Source organism: Ranitomeya variabilis, chromosome 5 (assembly GCF_051348905.1).
Source record: "Ranitomeya variabilis isolate aRanVar5 chromosome 5, aRanVar5.hap1, whole genome shotgun sequence".
Taxonomy (NCBI): domain Eukaryota; kingdom Metazoa; phylum Chordata; class Amphibia; order Anura; family Dendrobatidae; genus Ranitomeya; species Ranitomeya variabilis.
The window spans coordinates 671,499,222-671,522,722 of record NC_135236.1 but is presented as its reverse complement, the minus strand read 5'-3'; the positions used below and the strand labels follow the sequence as shown (position 1 = coordinate 671,522,722).

General features: G+C 47.2%; 1 protein-coding gene across 4 annotated transcripts in view; it reads left to right on the top strand.

The window, feature by feature from the left end:
* Positions 1 to 23,105, top strand: part of AGBL3 (AGBL carboxypeptidase 3) — a 74,750-nt gene extending 51,645 nt beyond the window's left edge. For 3 of the 4 annotated variants that reach the window (XM_077266793.1, XM_077266794.1, XM_077266795.1), the window contains 14 exons: positions 426 to 552; positions 919 to 1,019; positions 4,163 to 4,281; positions 4,482 to 4,548; positions 4,678 to 4,761; positions 6,363 to 6,425; positions 9,399 to 9,509; positions 10,138 to 10,191; positions 14,263 to 14,317; positions 14,700 to 14,879; positions 16,265 to 16,313; positions 20,996 to 21,132; positions 21,741 to 21,954; positions 22,139 to 22,738. In XM_077266793.1, coding sequence (XP_077122908.1) covers positions 426 to 552; positions 919 to 1,019; positions 4,163 to 4,281; positions 4,482 to 4,548; positions 4,678 to 4,761; positions 6,363 to 6,425; positions 9,399 to 9,509; positions 10,138 to 10,191; positions 14,263 to 14,317; positions 14,700 to 14,879; positions 16,265 to 16,313; positions 20,996 to 21,132; positions 21,741 to 21,954; positions 22,139 to 22,538 — 1,761 coding nt within the window. In that variant the 3' untranslated portion in view covers positions 22,539 to 22,738. Of the gene's footprint in view, positions 1 to 425; positions 553 to 918; positions 1,020 to 4,162; positions 4,282 to 4,481; positions 4,549 to 4,677; positions 4,762 to 6,362; positions 6,426 to 9,398; positions 9,510 to 10,137; positions 10,192 to 14,262; positions 14,318 to 14,699; positions 14,880 to 16,264; positions 16,314 to 20,995; positions 21,133 to 21,740; positions 21,955 to 22,138; positions 22,798 to 23,061 lie in introns of those variants that run through there. The other variant, XR_013215949.1, reaches the window with a different exon arrangement.
* Positions 23,106 to 23,501: the final 396 nt, after the last annotated feature.

Genomic DNA, 23,501 nt, shown 5'->3' with positions numbered 1-23,501 from the left:
CTTAAACTAGACCCTTCAATTCATATTTTAGGGATCTGTTCTGGCCTTTCAGTTCCCTGACCAGACCCCAAAACAGAGTCACACTTAAATGGAGACACCAGACCCTTAGATGCCCCTTACTTTTCACGCCGCCCTAGGTAGAATTCAGTGTGTCCTCAGCCACCACTAGAGGGAGCTGAGGAGCTTACTGAAGACAGGAGTTGTAGAAATCGGTTTAAATCAGCTCCCCCTAGTGGTGGCTGAAAATAGCCAGAATTTTGCCATTTAAAATTCCTTTGAGCTTCTATTATCTCATTTTCCTCCTTTTTTTTGTTATATTTTTGTCCTACCTCCGCTCATGAACACCCCCTTCAAATCTCATTATATAGAAGCTTCATTATTAAGCTGCTGTGTTTTTTCGTGTCCTTACCGATGTCCCCTTTCAGTTCTCATTTTCAGCCTGCAAGTTCAAAGTCCAGCGGAGCAAAGAAGGTACGGGCCGCGTGGTCATGTGGAAAATGGGCATTCGGAACAGCTATACACTGGAGGCCACGTTCTGTGGGTCCTCAATGGGTGAGCTTAATCGTCTTATTACATACTGTAAACCAGCGGTTGTCAAACTAGTACTCCCAGCATGCCCCGACAGTGATCTATCAAGGATATGACATAACAGATGCTGCGGGAGCCAAACTGTCAATCACACGGCAGCCCCGCCCACTGTGAGCTGCCCAGCAGTGTAAACATGATCCGTGTAGAATGACTAGGGGCTGCAGTCACCAGGGCAAGCTGTATATGGCCCCTACATGAGAGCAACATATCCGCCTTCTAGTTGTGACTGCAGGAAAGGACCAATTTTCAGGCTTATTACATATACCTATATTAAAGCACCCCGTAAATTGACCCTTTAATTCAGCTCTGTACTTTTCCCATAAATTACAGGTAAACGACGCGGAACTCATTTCAGCACAAAGGACCTGAAGTCGCTGGGTTTCCATTTCTGCAATGCACTTTTAGATTATTGTGACCCTGAGCAAACTAAGGTAAGCGAGCCGCTCCTGCTGGGACCACCGGCAGGTCCCCGGTCCTCGGAGGTGAGCACACATTCTGAGAAGTCTGAGTCACGCCGATCTGGGGGGCCGATGAGTTCAGTGACAACACACAGCTCGACCGCTGCGAACATTCACAACATGGAACCGGGTCTACCTTATTCACTTCTCAGAGGTGACCCCAATCTCATGCTCCAGCTCTAGGGAAGTGTACAGTAGGTTCGTTATAGACTCCGCACATACACGTCCTATGTGAGGTTACAGTATACAAAGCCACAATCCGCGTCTGCGAGAAATCATTGATATGGACACATTTCTATAGAAAAGACATTTAGCGATATAAAATGGAGTATAAAATACTGCCCTCAATAGACAGGAATTTAACTACTATAATACTGCACCCTATATACAACCATATACTATAATACTGCCCCTATGTACAAGAATATAACTACTATAATACTGCTCCTATGTACAAGAATATAACTACTATAATACTGCTCCTATGTACAAGAATATAACTACTATAATACTGCCCCCTATGTACAAGAATATAACTACTATAATACTGCTCCTATGTACAAGAATATAACTACTATAATACTGCTCCTATGTACAAGAATATAACTACTATAGTACTGCCCCCTATGTACAAGAATATAACTACTATAATACTGCTCCTATGTACAAGAATATAACTACTATAATACTGCCCCCTATGTACAAGAATATAACTACTATAATACTGCTCCTATGTACAAGAATATAACTACTATAATACTGCCCCCTATGTACAAGAATATAACTACTATAATACTGCCCCCTATGTACAAGAATATAACTACTATAATACTGCCCCCTATGTACAAGAATATAACTACTATAATACTGCCCTCTATGTACAAGAATATAACTACTATAATACTGCTCCTATGTACAAGAATATAACTACTATAATACTGCTCCTATGTACAAGAATATAACTACTATAATACTGCCCCTATGTACAAGAATATAACTACTCTAATATTGCCCCTATGTACAAGAATATAACTACTATAATACTGCCGCTATGTACAAGAATATAAGTACTATAATACTGCTCCTATGTATAAGAATATAACTACTATAATGCTGCCCCCTATGTACAAGAATATAACTACTATAATACTGCCCTCTATGTACAAGAATATAACTACTATAATACTGCTCCTATGTACAAGAATATAACTACTATAATACTGCTCCTATGTACAAGAATATAACTACTATAATACTGCTCCTATGTACAAGAATATAACTACTATAATACTGCCCCTATGTACAAGAATATAACTACTCTAATATTGCCCCTATGTACAAGAATATAACTACTATAATACTGCCGCTATGTACAAGAATATAAGTACTATAATACTGCTCCTATGTATAAGAATATAACTACTATAATGCTGCCCCCTATGTACAAGAATATAACTACTATAATACTGCCCTCTATGTACAAGAATATAAGTACTATAATACTGCCCCTATGTACAAGAATATAACTACTATAATACTGCCCCTATGTACAAGAATGTAACTACTATAATACTGCTCCTATGTACAAGAATATAACTACTATAATACTGCTCCTATGTACAAGAATATAGCTACTATAATACTGCTCCTATATGCAGGATTATAACTACTATAACACTGCTCCTATATACAGGAATATAACTACTATAATACTGCCCCTATGTACAAGAATATAACTACTATATTACTGCCCCATATGTACAAGAATATAACTACTATAATACTGCCCCTATATACAAGAATATAAATACTATAATACTGCCCCTATATACAAGAATATAACTACTATAATACTGCCCCCTATGTGCAACAATATAACTACTATAATACTGCCCCCTATGTACAAGAATATAACTACTATAATACTGCTCCTATGTACAAGAATATAACTACTATTATACTGCCCCTATGTATAAGAATATAACTACTATAATACTGCTATTTTGAGGTCTAGCCACAGATTTGCAATGATGTTCAGATCAGGGGACTGTGAGGGCCATTGTAAAACCTTCAGCTTGCGCCTTTTGACGTAACCTTTTGTGGATTTTGACGTGTGTTTAGGATCATTATCCATTTATAGAAGCCATCCTCTTCCTCTTTTCTTCTTCAGCTTTTTACAGATGGTGTTATGTTTGCATTAAGAATTTATAATTTCATTGAATCCATTCTTCACTTTACCCGTGAAATGTTCCCCGTGCCATTGGCTGCAACACAACCCCAAAGCATGATTGATGTCCACCATGCTTAATGGTTGGCGAATGTTCTTTTCCTGAAATTCTGTGCCCTTTTTTCTCCACACACTTGTACCTTTGATCATTGTGGCCGAAGTTCTATTTTAACCTCATCGGTCCACAGGACTTGTTTCCAAAATACATCAGGTTTGTTTGGATGTTCTTTTGCATACTTATGATCCTGAATTTTATGGCAAGGACACAGGAGAGGTTTTCTTCTGATGACTCTTCCATGAAGACCATATTTGTGCAGATGTCTCTTAACAGTGGAACAATGTACCACAACTTCAGATTTTTCTAATTTTTTTCTGAAGATCTTTTGCAGTCAAGCAGGGGTTCTGAGTTGCCTCTCTAGCAAGTGAGAGCAAGAGCAGCTCTCACTGACATTTTACTTGATCTTCCAGGACCTTATCTTGACCTCCACTGTTTCTGGTAACTACTATTTCTTAATTACTTTTCGAACTGAGGAAAGGGCAACTTGGAAACGCTTTGCTCTCTTCTTATAGCCTTGTCCTGCTTTGTGGCCGCCACCATTTTCATTTTCAGAGTGCTCGGCAGCTGCTTAGAAGCACCCATGGCTGCAGTTTTTTGGCACAAGGTTAGAGGCGGCTGGGTTTTTATAAAGCTGGAAATTTTCATCACCTGGCCATTCCTAACGATGATAGTGAACAAATCAGAACCCTAAAAGGCTAATTAAGGTCTGAGATTTTGGTCAAAGGTATCAGCACACAAATCTCCAAGGGTGCCCAAACTTTTACATGCCACTGTATAATACTTCCGCTATGTGCCAGTTGTTATACCTTTGGCTTGATGATCTGTCTGCAGTATTACTCTTGTATGAGGGAGCTGGAGGAGATGGTGAAGCAGCGAGTGACCTACAATCACAAGCTCGGCTTGGACTCTGAATCTGTTCTAGAGGATGTCCTGTCGGATCTTGATTCCAGGTGAGTTTGGACTCACATTTTCTCCAGCACATTACTGGGCAGCACGCAGTGTAAACTTTACATATCCCAAACTGCAATACAATAAAAAATAAAGAAGCAGAATTGTGATTGCAGCTCTGGATGTAACTGTAGCAGTAGACTGTAAAGTACAGCTGTAGTATGAGTATACGGTATGTATGACCGCTCTTTGTCAATTTCAGCACCAGGGGATCGGACAGCTCTGACTCGAACGGTCCTCCTGCCCATCTGATGGAGTTCGCTGGTAAGGTATGTATACAGAGACAGCGCCAGTATACTATACACATACACGTGTGCCCCCCGTTATACCGTCACGGATAGAGGAGGGCACTACAGGGGGCTCCTGAGAGTCTCCACTTTTTTTCTGTATCTTGTCAGGTAAAACCCCGTAGAAAAGTCCTCAAGTCCAAGAGAGAACGGAACTCGCAGAGGAAACCTCCAGCGATGATCCCGAACCCCCAGGTAAGAGGAAATGCTGCCATCCAACTGGACCGGGAGGTGGAGATAAGCAGGTGTCCGGACCCCATCTGGCGCCACTTATCTAATCTTACCCCGTACGGTCAGACGGGAGTTTCCATGTTTGCACGTTGTTGCTTTTTGATGCTTCGTGTTGATCAGATCTCGGTATCTTCTCTACGATCCACCGGAGACGCATCAAAGAAAAGGTCAAAGCGAACACACAACCTGGAACTAATGGAGGCCTGATTACAGGCTCCTCGCTCGTTATCCCACTAATTGTCTCACCTTTGTTTGGCATTTCACCAGCGGAGACATCTCTGTAATTACACAGAACCGTTTTGTACATTTGTGTGATTTTATTTTTTTAATGTTCCCTTCTGGGTCAAATCACACAACGAAGGATTCAGTTCTACCAACTGTGACTTTCACTGTGTGGATAAATGGAGACCACCCTGAGACCGAATATAGGGGTCTATCGTGTGTCTGCTGTCCGCCAGTGTCCGGGAGACTGTCACTGAGTCTGATACTGGTTTTGGGGAATGTTGTCTGGCACTGTTATTGGGGCACTGTGGTTAATACTGCTGGGGCTGGCACTGTTATTGAGGTGCTGTGATTAATACTGCTGGGCTGGCACTGTTATTGGGGCACTGTGAATAATACTGCTGGGGCTGGCACTGTTATTGGGGCGCTGTGATTAATACTGCTGGGGCTGGCACTGTTATTGGGGCACTGTGGTTAATACTGCTGGGGCTGGCACTGTTATTGGGTTGCTGTGATTAATACTGCTGGGCTGGCACTGTTATTGGGTTGCTGTGATTAATACTGCTGGGGCTGGCACTGTTATTGGGGCACTGTGAATAATACTGCTGGGGCTGGCACTGTTGTTGGGGCGCTGTGATTAATACTGCTGGGGCTGGCACTGTTGTTGGGGCGCTGTGATTAATACTGCTGGGGCTGGCACTGTTATTGGGTTGCTGTGATTAATACTGCTGGGCTGGCACTGTTATTGGGGCACTGTGAATAATACTGCTGGGGCTGGCACTGTTATTGGGGCGCTGTGATTAATACTGCTGGGGCTGGCACTATTATTGGGGCGCTGTGATTAATACTGCAGGGGCTAGCACTGTTATTGGGGCGCTGTGATTAATACTGCTGGGGCTGGCACTGTTATTGGGGCACTGTGATTAATACTGCTGGGGCTGGCACTGTTATTGGGGCACTGTGATTAATACTGCTGGGGCTGGCACTGTTATTGGGGCGCTGTGATTAATACTGCTGGGGCTGGCACTATTATTGGGGCGCTGTGATTAATACTGCAGGGGCTAGCACTGTTATTGGGGCGCTGTGATTAATACTGCTGGGGCTGGCACTGTTATTGGGGCACTGTGATTAATACTGCTGGGGCTGGCACTGTTATTGGGGCACTGTGATTAATACTGCTGGGGCTGGCACTGTTATTGGGGCACTGTGATTAATACTGCTGGGGCTGGCACTGTTATTGGGGCACTATGGTCGTTACCCATGAATACAAGCATTCTAAGAGACTGTAATATTTTGGAATATGTTGCAGACCCCAGTAATGAGCGGACATTTGCTTTGTGCAGGATGAAGGTGAGAAGACGCAGGCGGTGATGGTGGCGCAGCGGCGGTGGCGGAGCCCAGAGGCTGTAAGTGTCAGTGATGTCTTCTGTCATATAGAGGAGTCCGGGAGAGCTGCCCTGGTAGCCACATTGGTAGCCACTCGGCTTTCCTAGCCACATTGATATGCAGCGTACAATCGTGAAAAACCAAGTGACCACCCAAGAGGGCGCGACAATGATGCGCGTGGTTGTCAGTGTCACCCTATAGGTGCCCAGGATCTGAAGTGTTAAGAGCGTGCTTTCCCTTTAAAAAGTTAGTGTTAACTATTTATGGGGTCTTTTCCTCTTTGTTTTTTTTTCTCTACCTTTATTAAGGCAGAGGCAGTGACACACTACCAGGACAAAAAAAGCCCGGGGTCATGGACGGCGAGCTCTGACCACCAAAATGTAAATGTTCTGTACGGACCTAACTGTGTGTTCACATCCGGAGCTTTTAACGCATTTTCTGGGTCCAGACTGTATTGTTTACATGCTCGCTTTGTGGATAGCCCCTATAAATTATTTTATACTTCCAGTCTTTGCCAGGGCTGCATTCAAAATTCTGCAGTCCCTTTAAATGATTTTTTACTCCCAGTCTTAGCAAGAGCTGCATTCAAAATTCTGCAGTCCCTTTAAATGATTTTTTACTCCCAGTCTTAGCCAGAGCTGCATTCAAAATTCTTCAGCCCCTTTAAATTATTTTTACTCCAGTCTCAACCAGAGCTGCATTCAAAATTCCGCAGCACCTTTAAATTATTTTATACTCCAGTCTCAGCCAGAGCTGCATTCAAAATTCTGCAGCCCCTTTAAATTATTTTATACTCTAGTCTCAACCAGAGCTGCGTTCAAAATTCCGCAGCCTCTTTAAATGATTTTTTTTACTCCAGTCACAACCATGAGGCCCTCACGCATTTTACGTCTGATGGATAAGAGTCCTTTGAATGAGGCTTAAAGGGGAACTCCAGCCATCACATAATGTTACATCAGTAAATCCTTTGTAGATCTAAAATCAAAATTTTGGAATTAAAAAGTATGGGGTGTACAGACTTTATTTTTATTGTTTTCCCAAGATACATCATTATTCCATCTTGTGGGCAGAGCTTCATTGTCACCTGACTGTGAACCTTCCAAATTGTTCTGTGTGAAGGGAAAATAAAAATAAGAAAACTAAAATTAATGTGGTTGCATAAGTGTGGACATAGAATTTGGGCTGTGGTCGTGTTCAGAATTAGCCAATCACGTTTACACCCATTATACATGGTAGTCAGTGCACGGCTGCCATCATTTACAACGATTCTGATCGCCCCATATAAAGTTTTGCTGTTCTAGGAGGATTTAGCTGACATTATCTTAGGTGGATTTTACAGTAAAATCCATGGTCTGTAAACAGCTGACTACACAGCATAGGGATCCCGTTGCGGAAAGTTATCAGTCAGGAGAAGGGGACAAAAATATTTCCAAGGCATTAGATCTACCATGGAGCACTGTGAAGAGGTCACTAGTGAAATTAGCTACAACTGGACATCTCTAATGAAAAGACAAGAAGAAAATTGGTCTGAGAGGCCAACAACAACATTAAAGGAGCTGCAGGAATTTCAACATTAAAGGAGCTGCAGGAATTTCTGGCGAGTACTGGTTGTGTTCTGCACGTGACAACAATCTCCCATATTCTTCATATATTCATCCTGTGAGATAGGATGGCAAGACGGAAGCCTTTTCTTACAAAGAAAAACCCTCAAGTCTGGCTATGTTTTACCAAAACCTACATCAAGTCTGACAAAAGCATGTTATGGTCTGATGAGACCAAAGTGGAACTTTTTGGCCATAATTCCAAAAGGTGAAAAGTACTCAACAGTGCTCATCACCAAGAGAACACCATACCCACAGTGAGACATGGTGGAGGCGGCATTAGGCTTTGGGATTGTTTTTCGATAGCTGGAACTGAGGTTTTAGTCATTGTGGTAAGAATTCTGTACAGTTCCTCAAAACCAGTCAATTTTGCAACAAAACCTGAAAAGGAACTTCACCTTTCAGCGCGCGATGACGACCCCAAGCGACCTCCAAATTCTGGTGTCTCCAGAAGATCCTGGGAATAGCTCAATGGTAAATTTATGGGTGTTCTGAAGAGGGCACTATAAACAGGAGATGCCCCCGCAACCTGACAGATATGGAGCTACAACAAAAGTATTAGTCTAAGGGTGTGTAGATTTATGCAAACACATTATTTGAGTTATTTTTCTTTCTCCTCCAAATGATCTCCATTTCTTTTCAATGGATTTGTACAGATTATGGGTGGAGCCACACTACTAGGCCGGAGTTCTCCTTTATCCTTCTCTCTTCAGAGGTCTGATCCTCTTTTGCTTCCAGACGTCTCATGAAGCCGATTATTAAGGTTTATTATAAGGAAAAGGATTCCTCCTACTGAACCTCTGAGGATGTGTGCCCAATATTCGGTCCTGTGTGCCGTGATGACGGAGCTTGTAATGTGATGTGATTGGTTCCTGATAACATTCTGTGTGACAGCCAGTTATGGCCCTTATTAGATCGCCCCCTAGTGTTTCTCGCCCAGCTTTTCTACAGCCCCTTCTCCCCTTTTCTTCTTGGATCTAAAAGAACATATTTTATATTTATCTGCTATCATCCTGCGGGAAGGAATTTGTGGCGGTAAGAAATATTTTTTTATTTTTTTTGTGGCCTAAAGATAAAGAATACAATGTCTATCTCCCTGCAGCCCCCACTAGAGGGAGCTCAGGAGCTTAGCGCAGACTGTGTTCTCATTGACTTCAATGTATAACCTGTATGCAGTGAGCTCCCTCTAGTGGTGACTGCAGTCACACTACATCTATACAGAAGCAGTGCATCAGACAAACTGTTCCAATCATTAGCAAACAGATATTATAAACCTAATTACCAATCTATTGATTGCACCTCTCTATCACTACAACTCCCATCATGGTCTGAGGACTAAAGAGGCCACGAGATCCGGCTATGCAGATGATTTACAAATCTTTATCTTTTTAGGCAAAACTCAGCTCCATCCGGAAGCTGCAAAACCTGCAAAAAGTTTCCAAAAAAAACAGTCTGACCACACAGCAGAGGGCGCCTCTCTACCAAGACCTAAGCACCAAGAAGGTCTGTATTCTGCGCGAGGTTTACTGATCGTGTCACTGCCAAACGTGCAGTACCTAGAATATTACCGCACCTGTTATCCACTCCGTCCGTCAGTGTGGTGGATAACGTTATCCGTGATTGATCGCGTCCGTCCTGCCAGAACAGTGACAGGAATCCTGAATGTCATGAGATCTAGTACTACAGGCAGGATACATTGCTTACCGCTCCAAAATAATACTGTCATTGCAGTGAATAAATAATATCCAAATAATACTTACATACTACGAAAAATTATTTATTCTTTATATGGTAGTAGTATTTGGATACCTGAGTTATTTGGAAACTCTATGGCAATATTATTTTTTCTTTGTGATTTCTAAATAATACGGGTATATGAAGAACAAATAATACCTCCATTCGGTATCCAAATAATACTACCATACAAAGAATAAAAAATACCTCTATATAGTATCCAGATAATACTGCTATACAATGAATATATAATACCTACATTCAGTATCCAGATAATACTGCTGTACAGAGCAGCTTTACCAACATGGCAGTTCTACGTGTGGACACCAGAGGGCAGCATAATATCAATGCTTCCTTCTTGGCTTCGCTGACATTTGACCCCGTGTCTGTGTGACAGGTCTCCGTGATCTACCTGGTGTTCAACGCCAAAGGAGAAGTCATCACCACCAAGGTGAGTGCAGGGAACGGCTGCAACCCTATACACCCCATGGAAGATATAGATGGCTGCGCTCCTGAAGGTGGCGCTCCTAGGTGCAGAATAGATTGGAGGGTCAAGGATCTTTACAGGGGTCTTCATCTTCCTGCAGATGGAGTCCTTGTATTTAGGAAAAGTCTGTTTGTCCAAAGGCCGAGGACCGTTTCACACTCCACTAGGCTGGAGACAAGATGTACAGATCTCACCTGTAGGGGGTCTCTGATAGCTCACCTGTAGGGGTCTCTGATATCTCACCTGTAGGGGTCTCTGATAGCTCACCTGTAGGGGGTCTCTGATGGCTCACCTGTAGGGGGTCTCTGATAGCTCACCTGCAGGGGGTCTCTGATAGCTCACCTGTAGGGGGTCTCTGATAGCTCACCTGTAGGGGGTCTCTGATAGCTCACCTGTAGGGGGTCTCTGATAGCTCACCTGTAGGGGGTCTCTGATAGCTCACCTGTAGGGGTCTCTGATAGCTCACCTGTAGGGGGTCTCTGATAGCTCACCTGTAGGGGGTCTCTGATAGCTCACCTGTAGGGGTCTCTGATAGCTCACCTGTAGGGGGTCTCTGATAGCTCACCTGCAGGGGGTCTCTGATAGCTCACCTGCAGGGGGTCTCTGATAGCTCACCTGTAGGGGGTCTCTGATAGCTCACCTGTAGGGGGTCTCTGATAGCTCACCTGTAGGGGGTCTCTGATAGCTCACCTGTAGGGGTCTCTGATAGCTCACCTGTAGGGGGTCTCTGATAGCTCACCTGCAGGGGGTCTCTGATAGCTCACCTGCAGGGGGTCTCTGATAGCTCACCTGTAGGGGGTCTCTGATAGCTCACCTGTAGGGGGTCTCTGATAGCTCACCTGTAGGGGGTCTCTGATAGCTCACCTGTAGGGGGTCTCTGATAGCTCACCTGTAGGGGTCTCTGATAGCTCACCTGTAGGGGGTCTCTGATAGCTCACCTGTAGGGGGTCTCTGATAGCTCACCTGTAGGGGTCTCTGATAGCTCACCTGTAGGGGGTCTCTGATAGCTGACCTGTAGTGGTCTCTGATAGCTCACCTGCAGGGGGTCTCTGATAGCTCACCTGTAGGGGTCTCTGATAGCTCACCTGTAGGGGGTCTCTGATAGCTGACCTGTAGGGGTCTCTGATAGCTCACCTGTAGGGGGTCTCTGATAGCTCACCTGTAGGGGGTCTCTGATAGCTGACCTGTAGGGGTCTCTGATAGCTCACCTGCAGGGGGTCTCTGATAGCTCACCTGTAGGGGGTCTCTGATAGCTCACCTGCAGGGGGTCTCTGATAGCTCACTTGCAGGGGTCTCTGATAGGTCACCTGTAGGGGGTCTCTGATAGGTCACCTGTAGGGGGTCTCTGATAGCTCACCTGTAGGGGGTCTTTGATAGCTCACCTGTAGGGGTCTCTGATAGCTCACCTGCAGGGGGTCTCTGATAGCTCACCTGCAGGGGGTCTCTGATAGCTCACCTGCAGGGGGTCTCTGATAGCTCACCTGTAGGGGGTCTTTGATAGCTCACCTGTAGGGGGTCTCTGATAGCTCACCTGTAGGGGGTCTTTGATAGCTCACCTGTAGGGGTCTCTGATAGCTCACCTGCAGGGGGTCTCTGATAGCTCACCTGCAGGGGGTCTCTGATAGTTCACCTGTAGGGGGTCTTTGATAGCTCACCTGTAGGGGGTCTCTGATAGCTCACCTGTAGGGGTCTCTGATAGCTCACCTGTAGGGGGTCTTTGATAGCTCACCTGTAGGGGTCTCTGATAGCTCACCTGTAGGGGGTCTCTGATAGCTCACCTGTAGGGGGTCTCTGATAGCTGACCTGTAGGGGTCTCTGATAGCTCACCTGCAGGGGGTCTCTGATAGCTCACCTGCAGGGGGTCTCTGATAGCTCACCTGCAGGGGTCTCTGATAGGTCACCTGTAGGGGGTCTCTGATAGCTCACCTGTAGGGGGTCTCTGATAGCTCACCTGTAGGGGGTCTTTGATAGCTCACCTGTAGGGGTCTCTGATAGCTCACCTGCAGGGGGTCTCTGATAGCTCACCTGTAGGGGGTCTCTGATAGCTCACCTGTAGGGGGTCTCTGATAGCTCACCTGTAGGGGGTCTCTGATAGCTGACCTGTAGGGGTCTCTGATAGCTCACCTGCAGGGGGTCTCTGATAGCTCACCTGTAGGGGGTCTCTGATAGCTCACCTGTAGGGGGTCTCTGATAGCTCACCTGTAGGGGGTCTCTGATAGCTCACCTGTAGGGGGTCTCTGATAGCTCACCTGTAGGGGTCTCTGATAGCTCACCTGCAGGGGGTCTCTGATAGCTCACCTGTAGGGGGTCTCTGATAGCTCACCTGCAGGGGGTCTCTGATAGCTCACCTGTAGGGGGTCTCTGATAGCTCACCTGCAGGGGGTCACTGATAGCTCACCTGTAGGGGGTCTCTGATAGCTCACCTGTAGGGGGTCTCTGATAGCTCACCTGTAGGGGGTCTCTGATAGCTCACCTGCAGGGGGTCTCTGATAGCTCACCTGCAGGGGGTCTCTGAGAGCTCACCTGTAGGGGGTCACTGATAGCTCACCTGTAGGGGGTCTCTGATAGCTCACCTGCAGGGGGTCTCTGATAGCTCACCTGCAGGGGGTCTCTGATAGCTCACCTGCAGGGGGTCTCTGAGAGCTCACCTGTAGGGGGTCACTGATAGCTCACCTGCAGGGGGTCTCTGATAGCTCACCTGTAGGGGGTCACTGATAGCTCACCTGTAGGGGGTCTCTGATAGCTCACCTCTAGGGGGTCTCTGATAGCTCACCTGTAGGGGGTCTCTGATAGCTCACCTGTAGGGGGTCTCTGATAGCTCACCTGCAGGGGGTCTCTGAGAGCTCACCTGTAGGGGGTCTCTGAGAGCTCACCTGTAGGGGGTCTCTGATAGCTCACCTGTAGGGGGTCTCTGATAGCTCACCTGTAGGGGGTCTCTGATAGCTCACCTGTAGGGGGTCTCTGATAGCTCACCTGTAGGGGGTCTCTGATAGCTCACCTGTAGGGGGTCTCTGATAGCTCACCTGCAGGGGGTCTCTGATAGCTCACCTGCAGGGGGTCTCTGAGAGCTCACCTGTAGGGGGTCTCTGAGAGCTCACCTGTAGGGGGTCTCTGATAGCTCACCTGTAGGGGGTCTCTGATAGCTCACCTGTAGGGGGTCTCTGATAGCTCACCTGTAGGGGGTCTCTGATAGCTCACCTGTAGGGGGTCTCTGATAGCTCACCTGTAGGGGGTCTCTGAGAGCTCAACTGTAGGGGGTCTCTGATAGCTCACCTGCAGGGGGTCTCTGATAGCTCACCTGTAGGGGGTCTCTGAGAGCTCACCTGCAGGGGGTCTCTGATAGCTCACCTGCAGGGGGTCTCTGATAGCTCACCTGTAGGGGGTCTCTGATAGCTCACCTGTAGGGGGTCTCTGATAGCTCACCTGCAGGGGGGTGATCAGAAGAACAAAGGGACCATGGACAGACAGGGGCCCTCCGGCCTCAGAGGTTTAATGATGTTTCATACTGTAACAGCACAGATTATAGGTATTGTCCTTCTTAGCTTCCATTATTCCCAAATGTCAGATTTTAATGTGTTATGATGTCCCTTATTTCCATCCATCATCCAAAATCTGTTTTTCATAGGGATTACTGATCCCTATTATGAGGTTGGTGGGTTCCTTGGGGCTCCATGTTATCAGGTCGGCTGGTTCCTTAGGGGTCCGTGTCATCAGATCAGTTGGTTCCTTAGGGGTCCGTGTCATCAGGTCGGTTGGTTCTTTAGGGTCCGTGTCATCAGGTCGGTTGGTTCTTTGGGGTCACTGATCCTTATCACCAGGTTGTTTGGTTTTTTAGGGATCATTGATCCTTACCTCCAGATTAGCTGGTTCTTTAGAGATCGCCGATCCCTATCACCAGGTTGGTTGGTTCCATAGGACTCAATGGTCCTTATCATCAGGTCGGTTTGTTCCTGTGTTCATATGACATAATCTACCTGTGATTCCTTCCTTGTATCTGATCTGTATTTTGACCATTTTTCCGTATTTCACACCCAGTCGCTCTCCGGTGCCAGGAGCCAGGATGTCGTCAGTATAACGAGCACCTTTAATAGTGAGTAAAGCACTGAATCCGCCTCTCCGATCCCAATCCTCCTCCCATCAGATGTATTATTTATACCGTAATAATGAGGTTTCCATCAGTGTTTTCAGTTTTTCTGTGTAGAATGAAAGCTGTATGGAAACCATCAGCAGGTTGGTGTTGATAGATCCTGTATTTAGTAATTAGAGCACATTACGATGGCGGCTGTGAGTGTTATTAAGGATGTGTTCACACAGGCAGGTAGCACAACACGCTTTTTTTTTTATAACCCCGGAGTTATGGACTTTGTCACTTTTGCATTTATTTTTGTCACTTAAAGGGGAAATGCCCTTTAACTTGCCTTTTACTCCTGCAGATGATACTGAATATTGGGGTTGCTTTTTTATTTTCTCAGGTTTTAACTGGAAAAGGCCTCTCCCAATATTTAAGAATCTCTTCTCCCAGCGAGTCCCGTGCAATAATATCCTAGAGCCATGCTGTTATTATGTCAGCCCCGACAACGACGAGTCCTTCAGGCCAAATACCGCCAGCCATGGGTGCGATGACGTCTCTGGTGATGGAGCGCAGGAATCGGGTCAGTACAATAAAGAGTGACAGTCACTAAAAAAAACCAAATAGATGACTGTACATTGTATACGGCACATAATCCCCCCTCCCCAAATGCATCCAGAGTAATTACAGAAATAAGTGGGGAGAGGAGGGGGATGCAGCTGCAGCTTCTCACCTAGTTTTTCAAGGTGGAGTCAAAGCAGTGCAGGAGAAATGTGATTGGCTCAGAGCACGCCCATTAAAAGCGAAGTACTGAAACGGGGCTTCTCCACTAGGGGGAGCTCACTACATACAGATTTATTCAGCTCCCATAGACTTCCATGGATGAGGTGTAAATCCAAAAGCCCCAGAGACAAATTCCTTTAAGAGGAAACAGAGAATCAAAAAACGATGGAAGGAATTAAACTTATAGAAAAGGGGCCAATGACCTTTTATTGCCCGGGACCCTGACAATGATCAGTCTGCCCCTGCACTAAGCCTAAAGAAAATTTGTAGAGAATTGTGATTGTTGCTGCATGATAGCGACACAACAGAGTCCACCTATCTGGCTTAGTTATAGTCTTGTGTCAGCTTTATAGAGTTTCCAGTGGGGGGAGGTTTCTGCTGCAGTAAGCTGACTCCTAGCCAGATGCACAGCGGCCCGAGAGCTGCGTATAGCCTCTGCTGAGATCCACCAATTCTGCCAAATATGGCCTAGAATCTAGGGAGTAAAAGATGCAAAAATAGGTTCAAGATGCTGAAGTTGGAACTTTAGACTAATTGAAATAAGTTACTGGTTTATTTTAAGAGTTAAAGGGGTCGTCCGATCCCACGCTACGAGTCTGCAGTCAGTTTAAAGGGGTCGTCCAGTCCCAGGCTACGAATCTGCAGTCAATTTAAAGGGGTCGTCCAGTCCCAGGCTACGAATCTGCAGTCAATTTAAAGGGGTCGTCCAGTCCCAGGCAATCTATGTGACTGCGAACTTGTGAATCCTAACATCAGACACAGTGCGCGTTGTGAGGATTCTCTGGCGCCAGCAGCGGCAGACGTGTGACTGCGAGTATGTGATTTTCATACTTCCAGCCACATTCCAACTAGACTGTGTCCCTTCTAGTTGGGATGTGGCTGGATGTATGAAAATCACAATCACACGTCTGCCGCTGCTGGCGTCGTAGAATCCTCACATCGTGCAGTGCCTGAATAAAAAAAACAACTTCAGTATTGTGATTTCTCGTTAGCAGCCGATTCCACATTGTGGCTTTCTCGCTGCTGTGAGTCGTAGTATCACCAGATATCGCACTGAGCAGGATGATGGAAGAGCCGGGATCAAATGGTTTTGTCTTGTTTCGTGGGAGAGGATATTATTTATTTTTTTACTGTGATATTTCTTTAAGGAGCCTTCACTTGACACGACTTGTTTGTTTTTTTTAGTGAAAATGTCATTGCCGTCTCCTGTATACGAACGGCCGTCGCTCTGCCAGTAAGTACACAGTCGCCTCCTATGTAGAAGAAAACATTATTATTATTTTATATCATTTTCTTATTATATCACTGTTCTATTATCCCTGTTATAGAATTATGTTATTGTTATATTACTTATTATTATTATTATTATTATTATTATTATTATTCTATCACTTAGACTAGTTTATAAAAGCAACATCAGTAATATAATCTATAATATAACGCTGGGAGCGTCACTCTGTCCGAAGCCTCTATAGACTGCGCAAGCGCCGGCGCAGTCTGGACCGCACAGAGCGACGCTCCCAGGAGATCGCGGTATGCGTAAGCGCTGAACGCACACCGCGATCTCCACCGGACAAGCAGGGACGAGCCAGGAGGCGAAGGGTGAGTATACTTACCTGACCCGTTCCACCGACGCGCTTCCGGGCCGTGACTGTCCCCCTGCTCCCGGAATCGGCGCCTGCGCAGTCCGCGCTTTCCGGCGCCATTTTCTTGAAGACACATTGCAGTGTCTTCAAGAAAATGGCGCCGGAAAGCGCGGACTGCGCAGGCGCCGACTCCGGGAGCAGGACCAAGAAAATGGCCGCACCCAGCACAGCCACGCACAGCCGCCCACAGCAACGCACAGCCGCCGCACCCAGCACAGCCGACCATAGCCGCCCACAGCCACGCACAGGCGCCCGCCGCACCCAGCACAGCCGCCGCACCCAGCACAGCTGCCCACAGCCACGCACAGCCACCCATAGCCACGCACAGCCGCCGCACCCAGCACAGCCGACCACAGCCACGCACAGCCGCCGCACCCAGCACAGCCGCCCACAGCCACGCACAGCCGCCCACAGCCACGCACAGCCGCCGCACCCAGCACAGCCGCCGCACCCAGCACATCCGCCGCACCATGCACAGCCGCCACAGCCACGCACAGCCGCCTACAGCCACGCACAGCTGCCGCACCCAGCACAGCCTCCCACAGCCGTCCACAGCCGCCCACAGCCACGGACAGCCGCCGCACCCAGCACAGCCGCCGCACCCAGCACAGCCGCCCACAGCCACGCACAGCCGCCCACAGCCACGCACAGCCGCCGCACCCAGCACAGCCGCCCACAGCCACGCACAACCGCTGCATTCAGCACAGCCACCCACAGCCGCCGCACCCAGCACAGCCGCCGCACCCAGCACAGCCGCCGCACCCAGCACAGCCACGCACAGCCGCCACAGCCACGCACAGCCGCCACAGCCACGCACAGCCTCCGCACCCAGCACAGCCACGCACAGCCGCCCACAGCCACGCACAGCCGCCTACAGCCACGGACAGCCGCCGCACCCAGCACAGCCACCGCACCCAGCACAGCCGCCGCACCCAGCACAGCCACGCACAGCCGCCGCACCCAGCACAGCCACGCACAGCCTCCCACAGCCGCCTACAGCCACGCACAGCCGCTGCACCCAGCACAGCCACCGCACCCAGCACAGCCGTCCACAGCTGCCGCACCCAGCACAGCCGCCCGCACCCAGCACAGCCACGTCACATACAGCCGCCCGCACTCAGCACAGCCACATACAGCCGCCCGCACTCAGCACAGCCGCCCGCACTCAGCACAGCCGCCCGCACTGATGGGGGCGCAGGATGGAGCAGCACGTGATAGGATGGGGGCGCAGGATGGGAGCACATGACAGGATGGGGATGAGGATGGAGCAGCACATGACACGGTGGAGTGGCACATGACAGGATGGGGGCGCAGGATGGAGCAGCACATGACACGGTGGAGCAGCACATGACAGGATGGGGGCGCAGGATGGAGCAGCACATGACACGGTGGAGCAGCACATGACAGGATGGGGATGCAGGATGGAGCAGCACATGACACGGTGGAGCAGCACATGACAGGATGGGGGCGCAGGATGGAGCAGCACATGACACGGTGGAGCAGCACATGACAGGATGGGGGCGCAGGATGGAGCAGCATATGACAGGATGGGAGCAGCACATACCAGGATGGAGACCATATTCCAATATAAATGCTCGCCACCCGGGCGTAGAACGGGTTCAATAGCTAGTAGTAATATAATAGAATAATATAACAAGGATAATATGAAAGTGATAAAAGGAAAAGACATTAATAATATAAAAGTGACAGATCATTCTTCTTTTATCATTTTCATATTCTCCTTGTTATAGAATTCTGTCATTGATTATATTACTTGTATATTATTATTTTATTATATCACTTTAATATTAGTATTATTTTTTCTTTTATCAAATTCATATTATCCTTGTTATATTATTGATTACCATATTATAATAAGTACCGTAATAATGTATATTCACAATAAGTAATAAATATCAATCATATAATTGATGATACTGATATATTTTATTATATTATTTTGACTATTCTATTATAGAATTATTGATTTAAAACATTTTATCACGCATGTTACATTAATAAAATAATAAAAAATTATAATATATATATATTGTATTATAAAAACTTTCTTCTCACCCCCAATCAATGGGGGTGGTCTTTGTTGTCCTTTCTCATTCTCGGGTCCTCCTGGGAGTTTGAGGATTCTGCACAGCATCTTAGCTGTTCCCTGCATTGTTCCTTTCTGGGCAGACAGCTCAGATATTGCTCCTGGGATCTGTTGTGGCCATTCTTCCAATTTAGGGGTCAGTGCTCCAAGTGCTCCTATCACCACTGGAATCACTGTCGCCTTCACCTTCCACATCTTCTCCAGTTCTCCTTTGAGTTTCTCCAGCCTCTCCATCTCCATCTTCTCCAGTTCTCCTTTGAGTTTCTCCAGCCTCTCCATCTCCATCTTCTCCAGTTCCCCTTTGAGTTTCTCCAGCCTCTCCATCTCCATCTTCTCCAGTTCTCCTTTGAGTTTCTCCAGCCTCTCCATCTCCATCTTCTCCAGTTCTCCTTTGAGTTTCTCCAGCCTCTCCATCTCCATCTTCTCCAGTTCTCCTTTGAGTTTCTCCAGCCTCTCCATCTCCATCTTCTCCAGTTCCCCTTTGAGTTTCTCCAGCCTCTCCATCTCCATCTTCTCCAGTTCTCCTTTGAGTTTCTCCAGCCTCTCCATCTCCATCTTCTCCAGTTCTCCTTTGAGTTTCTCCAGCCTCTCCATCTCCATCTTCTCCAGTTCTCCTTTTTTTAGTTTCTCCAGCCTCTCCATCTCCATCTTCTCCAGTTCTCCTTTTTTGAGTTTCTCCAGCCTCTCCATCTCATCTTCTCCAGTTCTCCTTTGAGTTTCTCCTGCCTCTCCATCTCCATCTTCTCCAGTTCTCCTTTGAGTTTCTCCTGCCTCTCCATCTCCATCTTCTCCAGTTCTCCTTTGAGTTTCTCCAGCCTCTCCATCTCCATCTTCTCCAGTTCTCCTTTTTTTAGTTTCTCCAGCCTCTCCATCTCCATCTTCTCCAGTTCTCCTTTTTTGAGTTTCTCCAGCCTCTCCATCTCCATCTTCTCCAGTTCTCCTTTGAGTTTCTCCAGCCTCTCCATCTCCATCTTCTCCAGTTCTCCTTTTTTTAGTTTCTCCAGCCTCTCCATCTCCATCTTCTCCAGTTCTCCTTTTTTGAGTTTCTCCAGCCTCTCCATCTCCATCTTCTCCAGTTCTCCTTTGAGTTTCTCCTGCCTCTCCATCTCCATCTTCTCCAGTTCTCCTTTGAGTTTCTCCTGCCTCTCCATCTCCATCTTCTCCAGTTCTCCTTTGAGTTTCTCCAGCCTCTCCATCTCCATCTTCTCCAGTTCTCCTTTTTTTAGTTTCTCCAGCCTCTCCATCTCCATCTTCTCCAGTTCTCCTTTTTTGAGTTTCTCCAGCCTCTCCATCTCATCTTCTCCAGTTCTCCAGCTTCTCACATTCCTTCTTTCTGATGTTGCCGTCACTTGGCACCGCCACCTCTAGTATCATTGCTGTCTTCTGATCCTTGACTGGTTGGTTAGCCAACACCTGCTTATCCGTCTGGATCTTGAAGTCCCGCAGGATTTTAGCCCTTTCATTCTCCACCACTTTTCATGGGGTCTCCCACCTGGACTTAGCCCATATGCTGTGCAGATGTTCCTGTATACAATTCCCAGCACTTGGTTGTGGCGTTCGGTATACGCTGTTCTTGCATTTTGCCTCCTGCCACTATGTGTTGGACGGTTTCTGAGGTTTCTTTGCATAGTCTTCTCCTTGGGTCTTGTCTTGTGTGGTAGATTCCTGCTTCTATGGATCTAGCACTTAGTGCTTGCTCTTGTGCCGCTATGATTAGTGCCTCTGTGCTGTCTGAGTCCAGCTTTCTCCAGCCATTGGTAGGATATCTCTATGTCCACCACCTCCATTATCTGACGATGGCTCATCCCATGCAGCGGCTTGTCTTTCCATGGTGCTTCATGTTCCTGTTCTTCCTTCCAGATCTGTTGTTGTTGCTGCCTTAGGCTTTCTCTCAGCATCTCATCTTTTGGCGCCATTTTCCTGATGTATTCCTGGATAGTGATGGTGGCTTGGATGCTCATCAAGCCTCGACCGCCCTCCTTTCTTTTGGCATACAATCTTTGGGTGTTAGACTTATGGTGGAGACCTCCACGCATTGTGAGGAGCTTTCGTGTCTTCACATCTGCAGCTTCCAGCTCTTCTTTTGGCCAGCACACTATGCCAGCAGGGTATCTAATAACTGGCAGGGCATATTATTATTTTTTTTATCACTTTTTTTTTTAGTTCTAAAAAATTCTGGCCTGGAGAACTTCTTCTGGAAAAAGACATGAAGGGACGTCTGCTGCCTTCACATGTGAGAGCAACTGAATCTGCTCCACCGGCGGTGTGTACTGCGGCTCTGAAGGATCAGGATCAGTCCGGTAAGAGGACTGGTGAGATCGTGGACCCGTGTAAGAGGACTGGTGAGATAGTGGACCCGTGTAAGAGGACTGGTGAGACAGTGGACCGTGTAAGAGGACTGGTAAGATAGTGGACCCGTGTAAGAGGACTGGTGAGATAGTGGACACGTGTAAGAGGACTGGTGAGATAGTGGATCCGTGTAGGGAAATCATAATTACATTATTATTTATTCCATGGCGCTTTACATGTGAGGAGGGGTTGTACATATCTGTGCAGGAAAACTTCATGGTAGCCACAGAAAGATTGTCTAAACCAGATGCAATTGGAACAACTTCTCAGCTGTGAAGTGTTTGTTCTTTAGCCTATATGTGTACCCAAGAATGTTCTCATTCACTGACCGCAAGCAGGGTCCTTGACAATGATCAGAAAAGTTTATAAGAAAGTTACAGAACTTCCCATAATTCTCCTTTTTATTGGAGACCTGGAGGGGGCGGAGCATGACGTGGGAATTCCGGAACGCCCGGTGTCAGGCTCCTCCCCCTCATGACCTGCACAGGGGCATCAGGTTTGTTTTTTCGGATTGTTCCCTTAAATAGTTAAGTCAAATATTTTCTATTGTTTACTCAAGGTAATGTGGTGAAACGTAAAAGCAAAAAGATGGGGGTCATCTCCTCTGCCCCCCAAAATGGCCATGATCACAGAGGGGGTGGCCAGAAACGAGAAAACGTAGACCACCCGAGACGTGAGAAGGAAGAGACCCTCCTGCCTGCCGTGACTGCCTCTAGAGAAGTGCCGCCTATGGGCCCTGACATCCTGTACACCGCCGCTGCCATCAGAGGGGGGTATGTACTGCTTCTTAAAGGGGTTGTTCACGGATGCATGAAGTACCTTAAGTAACTGGAGAGATCGGACTTTATCGTAGAGACATCGGGGTGGTTTCATTTTGCAATTTCTCCCCCTTTTTTTTCACATTTACTTGTTCTCTATTTGATATACATTTATATTACAATGTTTTATCGCCTATAGGTCGGTGCAGAACGTTTTTCCCAAAATGACGTCCCACCCTCATACCTCACACAAGTCTTCCGCCAGCACCCGGTCGCTGCCGCCTGCCAAAGTCAGAGGCCGGTCGCTTCATTCTACCAAAGGGGCAATAGAGAAAAGGAAACTGGGAAAGCTCATTGGTCCACAACCCTCCGAAGATCGCGTTACTACAGAGCATGCCAAGCTACCGGCTAACACCTGGAAGGACATCCTGATGGGGCTACAGATGGATGGAGGGTCCGGGGATCGGCCCAGACCTGCACTTTCTAAGGGGCATCTTCTAAAAAGTGGGACTTCTGATGGGTTAGGGGGATGCACACAGAAATCTGGGCAGAGGGTCAGCCTGGCCCCTCTTCCAAAAACAGTCCCCTCATCCCAATGACTGGACCTTGAATGATGGCTAAATTCATGGCCCCATTTTCTAGTGCGGACCCTTTTTCACGTACAGTTCGGAGGCATAGTCAGGCTCCCATAGTCGTGCACCCATAGCAGTCACGTGGACTCAAACGGTAGCGGTCAGGTGTACCGCTCTTGCATCAGTCAGGTGTACTACTCTTGCATCGGTCAGGTGTTAGTGCTCTTGTATCGGTCAGGTGTGCTGCACTTGTATCAGACAGGTGTACTGCACTTGTATCAGACAGGTGTACTGCACTTGTATCAGACAGGTGTACTGCACTTGTATCAGACAGGTGTACTGCACTTGTATCAGACAGGTGTACTGCACTTGTATCGGTCTGGTGTACTGCACTTGTATCGGTCTGGTGTACTGCACTTGTATCGGTCTGGTGTACTGCTCTTGTATCACACAGGTCTACTTATCTTATATCGGTCTGGTGTACCTCTCTTGTATCGGTCAGGTGTACCGCTCTTGTATCGGTCAGGTGTACCGCTCTTGTATCAGACAGGTGTACTGCACTTGTATCGGTCTGGTGTACTGCTCTTGTATCACACAGGTCTACTTATCTTATATCGGTCTGGTGTACCTCTCTTGTATCGGTCAGGTGTACCGCTCTTGTATCGGTCAGGTGTACCGCTCTTGTATCAGACAGGTGTACTGCACTTGTATCAGACAGGTGTACTGCACTTGTATCAGACAGGTGTACTGCACTTGTATCAGACAGGTGTACTGCACTTGTATCAGACAGGTGTACTGCACTTGTATCGGTCTGGTGTACTGCACTTGTATCGGTCTGGTGTACTGCACTTGTATCGGTCTGGTGTACTGCTCTTGTATCACACAGGTCTACTTATCTTATATCGGTCTGGTGTACCTCTCTTGTATCGGTCAGGTGTACCGCTCTTGTATCGGTCAGGTGTACCGCTCTTGTATCAGACAGGTGTACTG